This window comes from Enoplosus armatus, chromosome 1 (assembly GCF_043641665.1).
Source record: "Enoplosus armatus isolate fEnoArm2 chromosome 1, fEnoArm2.hap1, whole genome shotgun sequence".
In the NCBI taxonomy this organism is placed as follows: domain Eukaryota; kingdom Metazoa; phylum Chordata; class Actinopteri; order Centrarchiformes; family Enoplosidae; genus Enoplosus; species Enoplosus armatus.
This window is the reverse complement of record NC_092180.1, coordinates 24,172,208-24,187,493: the sequence shown is the minus strand read 5'-3', so window position 1 is coordinate 24,187,493 and position 15,286 is coordinate 24,172,208. Positions and strand designations below refer to the sequence as shown.

Below are 15,286 nucleotides of genomic sequence, written 5' to 3'. Positions count from 1 at the left end.
AACAATGCAGACATTACAGAATACATAGTTGTACAAACGCAAAGCACACCACCAACTTCATTAAATCAGCACTATAATTAAAAAAATACTTAATGTAGTTTATTTCACATGTAGTCCCATTTCAAATAAAGTTGTTCCCTAACCTTTGGCCCCTCTTCCCTTGTACTTACTGGGTACCTTTACCAGGAAAAAGTATTTAAAAATATTTTATTGATACCCTTGTACTAAATAATTACACTTTATTTGGACCACATTAATCTAGACAATGCTTGTTTATTAACCAGCATTTCTGCTCTAACAGATCAGTTCCATTCGAAACTTGAGCACCGCACTTCTCAAATGTTCAACTGTCTTTGTATATGTTATCAGTTCCTCCCACTATTCACCTCTGATCCATGAGTACTGTGCACTGAGCGCGTCAGTGTTTAAAGTTCAGGATGACTTAATTATGCAATTAAATTATTCAATTAAATCTATGAGGGACATAACTATACTTATACAAAATGCAAACTAAATAAATAAACAAATCTGCTGCACACAGTTGCAAATTAAAATGTTTATTTCACAGAATTTTTTTGTGAATCAACGTTTACAAAGAGGAACATATAAGAATAAGAATTATTTTAAAAATTACATTTCTTTTTTCCATGAGGCACAAGAATAAACACTTGAGTTTGTTCTTCAAAGTTATTGGCAACATTTATCACAATGTTCAAACCATTATGAAAGCTTTATAAAGATACTGTATGAAACGTTTCATTTTTTTTGCTTATTGTCATGCATTAATGCTGCTGCTTAATAATAATTTTGTATCTGTTGTATAAGTGATATATGAGGCTGCGTACCGCTCAGACTTTCTCACTGCTGACGACGGGGCTGAAGGGTTTTCCAGAGTCTGCCATGAAAGCCTCAATCTCCTCCACAGTACGAGGGACGCAGGTCAGCAGCTCTATGCCATCAGCTGTCACTGCAATGTCATCTTCAATCCGAACCTGCACACAGTTGTGACACAGTAGTCAGACAAACACGGTAGAGTCAAAGCAGAAGACGTCCGAAGGCAAACGCAGTTCATGTAAATGCACATAAGAATTCATATGTTGAACATGGCAGAAGTTTTTAACTTCACACTACACAGGAGTTTGGTTCCAGAACCAGTGCTCTGCGTAGACATGAGACCAACTATATGGAGCTGGTACCGCTCCACCTCCTGCACCAGCTCTAGTTCCTTTCCCGCCAGTGAGGTGATGTTCCACGTCCCCAGAACCTATGATGTCTATGATGCCAGGGGTCAGCATGCTTAGGTCCCCGCCTTTGCTTGCTGCCTGGCTTGCAGTCCCACCGACCCCGATGCCTATCCCTGCTGGTGGCGACTCCATGAGATTGTTTCGGGCCAAGCCCCATGGGTCAAGGCCTGGCCATCAGACACTTGCCGGAGAGCTCCTCGCCCAGGTCTGGCTCCTGTTACCCAGTTTCCCTTTTCCGGGCGAGGTGTCGCAGCTCTGCCTTCGCCTGTTCATTGGGGTTTTGTCAACCGCTCTTAGTCTTGACCCTCCCCATGGACCAATCTGCCTTGGGAAGACCCTACCAGGAGCTATTGCTCCTGACAACACGGTAATACAACATACATTGCAGTCTTTACTTTGCATTACGTGACAGTTTCATGCTTAAAGTGACATTATTTACAGCTTTTAGCCTATTGCAAAACATGAAAGAATAGCAACGTTGTCATTCTGTGGACCAAGTATCAAGTAAGTGTTGTCCTGTGAATTCTCTGGTGAGTTAAGTTCAGCATTAGTGGGCTGCAATCCAACAAACGCAACCAAAGGAAATTGCAGGCAGACTGACCCCTCCAAAGCCGCGGAAGCGTTCCAGCACTTGGTTGTTGATGAAGCAGCTCTGAGCAGGATTGGCCAGGGCCTGGTCCAGCAGGTGGTTGATGAAGTATATGCCGGGCTCCACAGTGAGGACCATCCTCTCCTGCACCAGGCGGCCCATCCGAAGACTCTTCAGTCCAGGCTCATTGATACGCTCCACCCCCTGTACAACAGTGCAGATTGTCAGTTAACTCTGTGGCAACATTTTTGATAAGAGTGTTAAGTTAGAATTTCTTTTATTTTGGATGAAGTATACTGTAGGACAGGGGTATTCAACTAAAATTCAAAGAGGTCCAGTTAGAGAAAATTTCCCCAAGCAAAGGTCCAGAACATCATAATGTCTAACTTGTGTTGTGATTTAGTGTGATATGTATTGAAGTGGTCTAGTAGTTGTATCAATGTCTGCATATAATCAACAACTGACTGTCAAATCAAATAAAGAAAGTACAATTCAAAAACATTTTACTATACAGATATATAATACTGTAGATATGTATAATGTTCTTCTCTCATTAAGTAAAGAAGGGCTGCATTAGAGAGATAATAGAGAAAATAAATAAAATAGCTTTTGAAAAATTGTGCATCTTAAAATAAAGTGCTTAATTTTAGAAAAACAAAATAAAGTGTAGCAGCAGCTTGAGTTCCTCTTTTTCTTTGTTAACTGTTTCGCATCTTGACTTAACAGTCTCAACCAATTTCACAATAAATAATGTGTCTTCTCTCCCTGTATCGTTAACTCATCTTATCATCTGTCACTCGCCTCTCACCTCTCTTGTCTGTCTATTCAGAGTTGCAATGTTTATTGCCTGGAATACACAGATTTGATTGGCTGAGTAGCATCACGTGGGCTGGCTTAACTCGTATGCAATTTGTCTATAAGTTTCCTGATCCGCTGAACCAGCGCCGTAAAGACTAGAAAAGGTTAAAATGGAAGCCCCCCGTCAAAATTTAAAATCCCTTAATTATTGATTATAGGTCCGGGTCCGTATAGGACGGCGTCTGGGCCCGGACTCGGACCGCGGTCCGCCTGTTGGTGACCTATGCTGTAGGATATATGTATGTAATCAGTTCTTCAAAAGGGCAAAATACCTCAGTTTCTCTGGTCCAGTGCTCAAAACATTTCTACTCAGATAAGAAAAATAATTCTGGTGTCAGTCCATTAAGCCATCTCCTGTAGTTACTGAAACTAGCCAACAGTATTGTTTGGCATGTATCTGCAGACTGACTGAGCCCTGTATTCACATTCAGCAAGCCCTGCTGCACAGTGTGCTTCACTTACTGACACCTTCTGCTTGTGAACACTCAGCAGTTCCACTGGAGCTACTGTGGGTTAATGGTCTTCTGTATTTAGTTGTCAGAAGAGCATAACTGTAAAAAATCCTCCACCACAACCTGAAACCGTCTGTGTTCAGAGTTCAGACAACATTTCACTGTCCCCTCCTCCGGAACTTGTTCCTGCCGCTTGGCCTCTTTTTGTTCTGCTCTCACTTCTGCATCGAGGGTCTCTCCATTATTGATGACACATCAACATTGGAGGAACAGGACTGTGTTTTCTTCTTCTGTCTAGAGACTTTGACTGTTATAAACCTAACTGCTGGTTGGCTGTGATGTGAGCAATCTCAGAGTTTAACTTCTCACCTCTGGGTATCCTCCCACATCGTGCACGTCGATGCCCAGCAGGTGTCCCAGGCCGTGGGGCATGAAGATGGAGCCCAGGTGGACCTTGAACATGTCCTCCACACTGCCATTCAAGATGCCGATCTTAACCAGCTCCTCCAGGTGAACCCGGTCAGCCAGGCGGTGCATGTCAGTCCACTTCACACCTTCAACACAAACGGCTTTGTTGATCAAGAAGAGAAGAACCTATTTCTAAGCCTGAAAGCGTCTCAAAATGTAGCTATGAATCTAATCTAATGTTTTTGAATGTATAACAAATGGTGCAATATCTGTATTTCTCTCTTTGCAATACAGTAAAATTCCTTTATCCGTTTCTGTGAATTTGTAAATTGTAAACTATAGTTGTTTTTTTATAATTGTTCTTATAGTTTTTATAACTGTCTATATTGTACTTATGTCTCTTGCACTATCCCATATGCTGCTGTAACAATGCAAATTTCCCTGCTAAGGGATTAAAAAGGATTATCTTCAAACCAGATTGACACGTGTTACATGTGTAGTTAATATTATTATCAAAGAAATATTGTTTGCAAGACCCCAGCAAGCAGTTAACCCTATGCTGGCAGAAGATTCAATTTTAAGGACCTTTCCTCACTTTACTTTTTATAGGTCAGTAAAATGTATTCAACATGTAAACTGATGATAAACAGGTAAAAGATGATAACCTGGTTTGATGGCAGCCATGGCAGCTCGGGAGGATTTGAGGACGGCCTCATAGATGGCCCTCTGGTCGGGAGTGAACTTGCCGTTGGCTGGGAAGGAGCAGGTGATGTCTGAGCTGTAGCAGTAGTACTCGCCACCCATGTCGAACAGACTGCGGGGGACAAAACATCCAAATCGATTCAGTCAAATTTGTTTCCACAATGCTTCTGGTTTGTGTTTTTGAGCCAAAAGTTAAAAACTACTGAAGGCTACTCACCACATGTCTCCCTCCGTAATTGTCTTGTCATTTGGAGCCCCAGCATGGCCGTAGTGGAGAATGGAGGAGTTATTGCCCCTGTTGTTAAACAGTAACACAACATATAGTATAACTATGAATAACTGCTACACTACAAGGTGGTAATTGCATTGCATACAACTTATATAAAGCTACCATGAAAACTAATTTGAATTAAACAATGTTTTTCAATACAACATCAAAGGGGTTCCAATCTTTCAACGTTTCATTTCCTTTTAACTTTTAACTAGAAGACCCAGACACAGTGCCTCTCTGAAGAATCACTGTGATGATCAGGTCAAAATAGCTTGCATCCACTGCCCACTAATCCCACAGGAAGTACTCATTACACATGGCCTTTAATACAAAAGGCCAAAGCATGATTAGCAGCAACGTCTTCATCCATAATGATGCTGCTAGCTGATAGTAACCCTGCAACAAAGAGGAATTTGACGTTGTACTGTTTGAGCAGGCATGGCTTGGTTTGGCCAATAACACAGTCAGGATTCTGCATTGTAAAGTGTTTCTAATATTATAGTTGTTACAGCAATGCTCTGCCTGTGACATGTGAAGACGACTATGTCTTAAGCTTTGAACTGGCAACTTCTTTAACCTCAAAGCTACCTTTCATTCCATTTGACAACATCCTTATTATACCCTGCATGTAATTCATCAATTAAGTAATAATTATGGTAAGTAACTGAGTAAGGCTGTAATTGCGCTTCTCGAGCATGCACAAGTGTCATTTGTATACGTTCACATGCCTTTTTCTTTCATACTTATAAATATATAGTGCGTTTAGTTGTTTGTTTCCGTTGTAAACCCGCCTCCCGACAGGAGTGGAATCAGATTTTGGAGGTGTGCTCGTCAGCTCCTCCGCAAGCCTCTGCGACCTACGCCGTTTACCTGTTTGCATGCGTCTTTGGAGAAGCATAATGTCAGCAACAGTTAAACATTCACTGACAAAGCCTTACGTTCCACAGATGCATGTGTACGAGGTGTGGCGCATCCCTCCTTTATTGTAGCAGTAGTGCTGGAACAGGCTGCAAAGAAAGAAAAAGCACCCGGTAAGAAAAAGGAAAGTAAACAATTTCAGCACAGCAGAGATCACAGAAAACACTAATTAGCTGAAGGACTTCCACTACCCTCTTCCTGACTGCATGCTTTTTAAGAATTCATTCAGCACTCACTCTTTAATCATCACACGGTCAAAGCACACCACACACTTCTCGACAGCATGGCACGAAGTACCAGGAAGCCTGGACTCGTCACCTCACACAGCAAAGGCAAATGAGAATGACTGACAGCTGCTCTGACACAACATTATTTTTACCACAAATAATCCTAATAAAATATACAAACATTTATTGAATTATCAAATGACTCTTTTGGGTTTTGCTCCCAGTATCTTCAGATTGACTTTTAGAAGCTACAAACTGTCACTGTTCTGAATGTAGATGGATTGAATAAACAATTACAGTTACTGCAGTGCCAACATGCACTGAGACATAACATTTCTTTTTGTTCTGGCTTAGTGACTAGGACTCCTTCAATCATCACATACACTGTAGATATAACCATAAAACAGTAGACAGACATTCTACCTCTTGTCACCAAACATGGTTCATACATCTGACATATGACAAAATGCACCGCTTACCTCTCCATTTCATATTCTTTCTGTCCAGGCTTCACATGCTTCATGACCTACAGAGAAAAAGTGTGATTATATGTGATCAGAAAACTTAAAAACTACTGGATAAAACCGTTAGTGACTCTTTTGCAATAGTCCTATTCTGTGTGCACCTGTTGGTGCAGTGACTCAACATGCTCGATCCTCTGTGCATGTCACCCCCTAAGGTCCTCTCTAGCGTGCCATGTAGCACTTTGTAATGTAGTTTCATTGGTACACAAGAGTAAAAACATACCTCTGAAAACATAGTCTAATGATCACACTCGTAACAGGAGGAACACGATATTGAACGCTCATGGTAAGTGATTTCAGAGGACAGATAACATTGAGAGGTTAACTGCTCCTCAAACCCTGAAGAGATTATTCATGGCGACAAAGTGAAATCCTGTGCTGAAGTAAAATAGTGTTACAGCTTATTGGTCAAAGGCTATCTCTGTTAACTGCTGGCCTCCAACCGACGGGACGAAGTTAAAATCGATAGCATTTAAACAGTTTAAAGCCTTAGAGGAGCCTAACAGCTGGGATCCTTTGGGCGAGTTTTAAACTTAATAAGCTGCTTGATACTTTGGGTGTTTGATTTCATTCTGAACTTTTCCCTCTATTCCTCTCTTTTATTGTTTGAAATTTCAAACTATACTCACTTGAGCACCCTTGCTGGTGCTCTGTCTTGCTGAGAAGGATCTTACCATTTTATGGGCTTCACTGGAAATCCTGTTGGTGTAGCGCAGAACCTCCAGCTCCATATCAGTCTTAATGAGACGGCTGCAGACAGAAACAAGAAGTGAGAGAGCCGCTCTCTCATTCTGATCACTGCCAGTTTATCAATGCACAGTACGATGAATGTGAGAATTCATACAACTCTCACATCGAGCAAAATCTGTATTGTGACGGCTGCAATAGAGACTATTTTATATCATCTTTATCATCTTTCTAATACACACGGCTGACCCATGCAGAGAACAAATGTGTGGCAGATGGTCCTCCATCATTCCCAGGATCATTGTATATAAATGAGACCTGTTGTTTCTTGAAATTCCAGTGGGAAACTTTCTCATAATCTACTGTCGCAGAGCTGCTGAACATGTTTCAAACCACAATAAAATGTAACACAGTCTTTGCTTTGAACCTAAGCTTAAAGACCATATTAGAACTGAAGCTTTATGCCTGCTGATCTCACCATTTCTAATTCATTTATGTTATGAAAGCAGTAGCTGCACCTTCGATAGCTAGATACTGGAGAATATTAAGGACTTCTACAATAATAGACACAAATAAATAACACAAGGTAGTCGTAACCAATAGTAACAGTAATGAAAGTAAAAAAAAAGAAAAGAAAAAGAGCCCATTAAAAGGGAGCCATGTGAAACATCAATGAAGTCTTTCTCCCCAGGAGGTGTGCCTGAGAAGCATTCCTCCTTATTTCAGAAAATGTCAATTCATCTGGAGGGTGCAAACTCTAATGCCAAGGACAACCAGGCGAGCACGAAGTCCATTACATCCGTGCCGACTGGCTTCTGATTCTAAGAGGGAAGAAAACAAGCCAAAGGAAAGCTGCACCATTACCTGACTGGGCAGCTGTAATTGCCCGAGTTTGTGAGTTAAACGTAGCAGAATCTACAGAAGAAACTTTTAGGTAATTAAGGGAGAGACTACAGTACAGTCTTTATTCTCATCTTGAGTAGGCTTTCTGAATAATATTATAAAACATATTTCAATGACTTACCATTCCACAATGACTGGGTGTAAAAGAGTGTTGTTCACTTGGAAGCTTATAAAAAAAGAAACAGAAACATTGTAAATAAATGAAGCAGAAAGTTTGATGTCTTCCCTCACATTCTGCATTTGTTCCTCTATGGATGAATGTCTACTACTTCCTGCTGTCAGAGTCCACAACTCAGATGTCACCACACCTGACCAATCATCTTAGAAAGTGTCATTACACTTCTGTCTTTCAGACCTACTATTGCACAACCCACCTCCTCCCCAGCGAGATTCAACTGAAAGTTTCCATTAGCTACCTGCTGGCTTTACTCCACCATCACCAGCGTCTCGACTCCGGGGAGTCCTGTCCTATTTCTATCTTCACATGCACCGACGCTTAATGAAGATGCTTCACATCGGACGAGTCTAATCGCCAAAAATGTTTTCTCTGTTGCTAACCTAAATAAATATTGTTATACACATCCAATTGAACTCTCCTTATTGAAATGCAACGTGATGCAAATGGTTACATCAGCTTTGAAATAAGTATATGAGAGCAGTTAGGGTCAGAGCGTAGGATAGATCAAATGTATGTAGTTAAAAAAAGAACAAAGACCAGTGCTAAGAAAAACAGTAGCACAACCATTAATTGATAACTAACAAGCAAAAGCAAGAACGTTTGCTTAATTCAATTCTAATCAGAATTAGGTTAATCAGCAACAAACTGTATGCATGTGAGTCTGTTGTATCCTTGGTTATAAAAGAAGAAAAAAACAACCAAACAAAGTATAATTATGTTAATGTAAATTGACACCAAATGAACATACCGACTAATTCCCTCAAAGGAGGCTTCACGGCAGATGCTCCCGCTATCTGTGTTCTGTCCTCGCTGCATGGAAAAAAACAAACGAACCCACAATAAGTAAAATGACATCACCACCAAGTGTTTATAAATGTCAATACGGTACATTCAATTGGTTTATTTCCAGGCTGAAATAGGCTTCCATCCCTAAAGTTGGTTCAGTAAGATACGAACACACCACACCTGAAGAATTGGTCTTGTGACCAGCCATCTGATATCAAATAACACTATACACCACTAGCTGTAATCAGGTAGGAATGAGTGATGCACTGTGCTAACTACACTCTACAGAGCAGAGACACAAGCAGCATACCAGCGTTAGGAGCACTGCTGGTCTGAGGTCGGACAGGACATCAACAATCTGCAAGGAAGGAGACAGGGAACAATTAGAGGACTGAGAGACACAGTAGAGCAGCAGATCCAACAAGCACCAGTTTTCTTCTGCTCTCAGGCTGCAGAATAAAGGTCAGTCTGACAGACGCCGCTGTGGCTACGTGGCCTCTCTGGTACTCAGCAGCACACTGAATGACAAACCTCAAGCGACTTTATTACTCCTCTGCCAACAGCTTAAATGTCAGATCCCTGACACTGTGGTGATTATTATTAATACCACTAAAACTGACTTCCTAAAACAATAACTGTGTTGTCTCTGCAAAGCAGAAAAAGCTCTCCCTAACACCTAAAATCTAAATCTAAATTGCAGTTTAATTTTGAGACATTATGCTATAATGCTTAAAAGTTTTAAATGTCGCTGTGAGGATGTCATTCTCAGATAAACAGTGATTCAATAAGTCAATGATTAGCTGCAACAATAACTTCAACCTGTAAAAAAAGGTCGCCTTAACCATTTGATCAGTTACACATGATAAAAAGAAAATATCTGATAGGAGACGTTTGAGTTTTAACGCTTTATGTAAGAATAAGATTCTTTCGTGTATGCAGTAGTTGTAAAACACACTTGTCTGTCAAGTTAAGCCAGATGAAAGAACTTTGCAGAGCAATGAGGATTTTTCTGAAATAACACGAAACTTGGAAAATCAAATGGTAACAAAAACACTTAAAAAATAACAAAACAATAACAAAAAAAACAATAAAATATCATCACAAATCCAAAAATATGGATATCAAGAATACTCTGCCAACAATAAATGATGAAGGTAAACACTGGCCAGGGACTTTAAAAGAATGAAAAACACATTATTCTCCACAAACTGCTGCACTCAAAAACCTAAAGGTGGACTGTTTGCATGTTAATCAGGGCAGTGCTGATGAAAGTGTGTGTGCAACAACACCTCCCACGTCTGAGTGTTTGAAAAACAGAAACCTGCTCAAATATTCATGACCTGGTTCTTATGGAAAAGAAATATTGTTGTCTTTTAGGTTCTTCTGTAGGCAGCAGTCCCAACTGAGTGCTGAACACCAGCAATGATTTCTTTGTCCTACTAGATGACAGTATTAGTCATACAAATGCAGAGACAATTATTACTGGATTCAATGTTTTCTAATATCATACTGCAGTGTTGAGCTGCTATTGTCTCATGGAAGATTTGGCTGTTGATTGAAGTGATAATTGGAATCTTAATTAGGAAATCTAACACCTCAGGCAGGTGTGGACATGTAAAAATACCAGAAGCATCATCAGCAGAATGAGTCATCAAAACATCACAGTGTAAATCTAGATATGAATGTAAAATTGGACGTGACCATTTCAAATGCAAACCTCGAAATGATTTGTTGGCCAGTCAAAGCTGTGATATTATAGTCTGATTGTATTATTTGGATTTGTCAACATGCACGCTTCCAAAATAGCACTGGAGCTGTCAACCCTCCAATATAACTCCCCTGGGAATCTGCAGTCAACACAGATATACATGACTGTTTTCACAAACTCTCAAAATAACATTTTCAGACAGTCTGAACAAGAATGTATGTTTTAGACTAAGCTGTTAAAGTCCCCAATTTTGGTGGTTGACCTCCGTCAGAGGATACAGATGAATTATCAGTATGATGCTCCACTACTGTCCACTGATGTCATGGACTTGCCCCCAGAGCACAAATGCGTGTGCATGCCCCAAACATCCAATCACATGCAAGCACACACAGGCCTCAGAGAGTATCTAAAATGTTCCATGCATGTTCATTTCTATTTTAATCCCTTTGAAAAACACATTGTGTCAAAAGGCTTCAGAATTGATTTTTACTTGATGTTAAGTACTAAATACAAACCTGTTATTAGTTGTACTATCTGGCACCACCAATATAATCTTTTGGCAGGAGGTTCAATGAAATAATGATGCCTTTCACCTTTAAAACAGTCTACGGAGGCACTCATGGCCTTTGCTGTAACTTCATGGCTCAGTGACTGAACATCAAGGTTCAGTTACTGCACAGAAAAAAGGTCTCACACACACACACACACACACACACACACACACACACAGAGGCTGTTAAGTCCAGCACCAACAAAGACAGACTTACATCACAGGCGTAATGCACCTCATCAACAACATACTTCCCCTTGAAGTGCTCTTTAGGAAAAATCCTGTCAACAGATGCAAAACACACAAGAGGTAAAGTCAAGAACAGTCGACAGTCGACCAGACTTAGATCTCTGAAAACACAACAGAGGGGTTAGACACTAGCAGAACTGAAGTATTCAGGACAAAGATCAGAGGGAGAAAGCAAAACTAATGAAGAAGCCAGCACATTCAAGTGCTGATCAAGCAACTCCTTTTTTTATACGTATATATGTCAGATGACAAAAGTTGCTTTTGGGTTTATAGATCAGGGAAGAGCAAAACATGTGAAAAGAGCCTGCATGTAATTTCCACACACTGTAAATAATAAATAAAAAAACAAATAAATACAACTCATTTGGACAATTTACTCTTCATACACATGTGCAGCGTGTGGACTGGATATCCTGCAGCAGGCTTTGGTATCACTATTGTCAAACATGTCTGAGGTGGCTTGCGTGATGACAAAAATATGAAGTCTTAAATGGTTGTTGGTGGCATTTACAATCAATAAACTAACATACATAAAACCACCTTTATACTGGGTGTAAAAGATGTAACTGTGTAGCACATGACTTTGTCAACCCTTTCTTCAAGTTACAGCTCACAGCTACGGACCAGCTGCTGATGATTGTTGGCCATGTACACAGCTCTTTGAAGATTAGTGTGACTCACTCTCCCATCCAAGTAGCATAGCTCTCAGGCAGTTTGGGAACAAAAAGGATGGATTTCCCAGAGTCCACATCAATGGCTCCATAACAGTCAGCCTCGGTCACTCCAAAAGCCCAGTGGAAGAAAGACTCCTGCACAATTCAGACAATCAGCCAGAGCATTAGTGAGGGAGATTATAATAGTCAGCTAGAAGAAAGCAGGAAGTTAGTCCATGTTGGGCAGATTATTACATGAAAAATATAAGATAATGTCATTGATTAGGCCAGTTACGTTAAGAGAGGTGAACACAGGGGTCAACAACAAAACAAACCTTTCAATGTCAAATCAATCAAATCAATGTGTCCTTTGATTTTTGTTACAAGTCACAAGCTTAGATGGGAGTGTTGGGAAAGACTGAAATCATGAACACAAGTGATTTCTCTGCTGTGGCTGGCCTACATATTTTTGACAGGGTGAGGAGATTAATAGTGCCACAGAAGCTCAGAACTGGACTTGACTTTAGGAGAGGCTGGGTGAGGTTTTTGCGGGACCTCAATAGAATGTCCTCTGGGCGCTTTAGGCGCGGGACATGCTGGAGGAACTTAAACTCACTGCTGGCTTGGGGATCATGGATGGATGGATAAATAAATGCAAGACCTTGCCCCCCACCTCAGCCTTAGTTTTGCACCGATCTGGGAGTCAACTCAAGACTACTTACCTGCCTGAAAAGGAGGTCTGTGTCCGTGCAGTACCTCTGCTTCTGCTCTCCTCCCTGCAGCACCACCACTGACTGCGACACCACTGCGTCTTTGGCTTTCAGCCCTTTGCACAGTCGCCGGCGGTTCTCTGCAAACAGGGCTGCAGACACCCTCAGGGTGTCATTACCCAGCCAGTAGACAGATCTGGAAGGACAGGGAGACAGAAGATAGTAGTAGTGGTTGGAGAGACTGAGCCTAAAATAACATAATTTTGTCAACTCTGTCCCTACCATGATATCTGATATCGTAGTGCTTATTTACAAAAGTATAGAGCAGCTGCAGTGGGAAGAACTTAATTAATGTCTTCTAAATTGTTGAGCTGGAGATGTTGTGGTTTCCACACACACACACACACACACACACACACACACACAGAGCACAAGGAGAGGGGACCTGTCATGTTTTTAGTTGTATCTGGAGGTAATCCTCAGGATTTGGTCAGTACATTTCAGCCTTAAGAGGTGGAGGAACCACATCCCAGCCTGCCCCAGAAAGAGTTAGGACATCGATATAGACAGATAGACATGCGTTTAGCTGATAGTTCTTGGTTATAAATCTTGGTCTCTGGCCTGATGAGATAACAAACACAACATATCTTCATATTCAGCCTGGACTTTACCAAAGGTTAATCCATAACCTCATAGTACTTTATCATTCACTGCTGAGTATACAGGTGTTATTGTGTATCTGTGAGGACGGATCAGCCCCCGTGAGGTGGTAAACTCTGCAATCCAAATACCAAGCCCAGCGATAGCCCAGAAATAAAAACAATACCTTGTGAAATGTATTATGTGCACTTTTTTTTAGGATTGTGTTACTGGTTAAACTGTGTAAATTTCTGAGGGAAGAGTTTCTGGTGTTGTGCTGGATTACATAATGTCATAAAGTGTGTCTGATGTTTGTTCCAATCTCGGGCAGAGACCACAGTATGTCCGCTGATTGCTGACAACTTTATGATTACCACAGCAGCTTCTTGTACGGTTTTATGCAACGATCACAAGAAGTCTTGTCTGGGTTATGTCGTAACCACATGAAAATCAGGCTTGTTCTATTGAGATCCCTTGAGGGTTCTGATCCCCCAAGATAAATCTGAGGTGTCAAAAATGATTAAAGGGATAAGACAGAAAATAACTTATGTTATACAAAATGATTTCCCTAACTTATTTTCTCTAATTTTTGTTATATATTGGATACTTTCACCTCTTCAGACTAAAAATCCTTCAAATAAAACAGTAGGCACCTCTGTGATGGGGGGGTCACAGTTAACATTGCTTCATTCTAAAGTGCCCCAAAACAAAATGGTTGGAAACTAAATGCATTTACTGTAGAAATTATTTGTCTTTCACATTAAGGAAAACTTGGAAGAAAGCTAAATTTATGAGGTTCACGTTTTTACTGAAGGCAGCTGAAAGTGTGCCATCTCCCCCGTTATGGAAATGTGTTCCGTCTTATTTATTATAGAGACAATGATTCATGTAACACATCTCTTCTCTACATCCTTACGAAACTAAACTTGTAAACATTTAGGTGTTAGTTACACAGCTTGACAGAGACAGTGTTGCATATACGTGGCAACTGCTTTATTGTCAGACGAGCTCGCGAGTTTCGCGAGGGAACATCTTGAGGTGGACTGGAAGTAAAAGCTAACGCGACTCTATTAATTATCGGACCACAAATAAATAAATACATAGTCTCGTCAGTCAGAGGGCTGTCAAAAAGACAGAAAACTCAACTCACCGAGGTGCCGCAGCCATGTTGACGTGCAGGTCCAAACTGTCACGTGCTGACAGGAGTCACGTGAGTATGGCACGTCTCTGGCGCAAATCAGCTGACGCAGCATTGTGCTGCGTTCAGGTCTTTAGGAAATACCATCTTCGACAGTGAAGTTGCATTGAGAGGATCATATGATGATATTTTTCCAACCTCGGCTGTCGTTTACAAAGTGCTGCAGTCAATAAGAGAAAACACCATCACACAAATTAAAACACGAAAAGTTAATTGCTAAAAAGAAGAAAGAAAACAATGCTGGCACATCGGCTACTACTGAAAATACTGCTGCTGTACTGCCCCTAAATGTCACATTATTGCACTATAGTTGCCAATGATATAAAACTGGTGGTGGATTTCATCCTTACAATACAATACAATGCAATAAGGGGGCAGCAAGTACACACAATTCTGTGATTTAATTATTATAGAAAAATACAAACAACAATAACAAATGTTGCAAACAGGTGCAGAGAAGAATACAGAAGCTACCCCCAACATGTTTTTGCAATAGGATGCATACAGTTTATGTCTTTTTGCCACATTAATCAATTTTCGAGTACCTTGAGTTCCATGTATGGCTACAATTAGGCAAAGTCAAGTCCACTGAGGGCTACAATGACTTAATATGTACATATTGGAGCTGTTGATTAGATAAATGTAGCTAAAACAACCATTTCAAAGTTTTTTTTTTTATATAAAAGGGCTGTAATTATAAGTAGTTATACTATACATATACACATGCAGATATCGTCCAGCTCTCAGCTCCCTGTTTGTTTCATTATCATTCAAGCTACATCTGCTGAACATGTTCGGGGTTTTTTTTGGTTTTTTTTAATTGAAAAGAGGA

General features: G+C 40.5%; 1 protein-coding gene across 1 annotated transcript; it reads right to left on the bottom strand.

The window, feature by feature from the left end:
* Nucleotides 1-651: 651 nt before the first annotated feature.
* On the bottom strand, nt 652-14,454 carry pepd (peptidase D). The gene is made up of 15 exons (XM_070930496.1): nt 14,407-14,454; nt 12,630-12,813; nt 11,936-12,063; nt 11,223-11,286; nt 9,058-9,105; nt 8,710-8,771; nt 7,905-7,949; nt 6,868-6,943; nt 6,149-6,195; nt 5,463-5,531; nt 4,471-4,548; nt 4,217-4,365; nt 3,513-3,697; nt 1,846-2,037; nt 652-992 (listed from the first exon to the last, which is right to left on the bottom strand). Exons 1-15 carry the CDS (start codon nt 14,421-14,423, stop codon nt 849-851), a joined length of 1,488 nt encoding a protein of 495 aa, XP_070786597.1. The 5' UTR covers nt 14,424-14,454; the 3' UTR covers nt 652-848.
* Nucleotides 14,455-15,286: the final 832 nt, after the last annotated feature.

Bases quoted from the DNA above. Each gene is read 5' to 3' on its own strand.
- pepd (XM_070930496.1), bottom strand. The intron at 8,772-9,057 runs GTATGCTGCTTG...TTTTCCATGCAG, and splicing joins CAGCAGTGCTCCTAACGCTG to CGAGGACAGAACACAGATAG. The intron at 6,944-7,904 runs GTAAGTCATTGA...TTCTGTCTGCAG, and splicing joins CACCCAGTCATTGTGGAATG to CCGTCTCATTAAGACTGATA.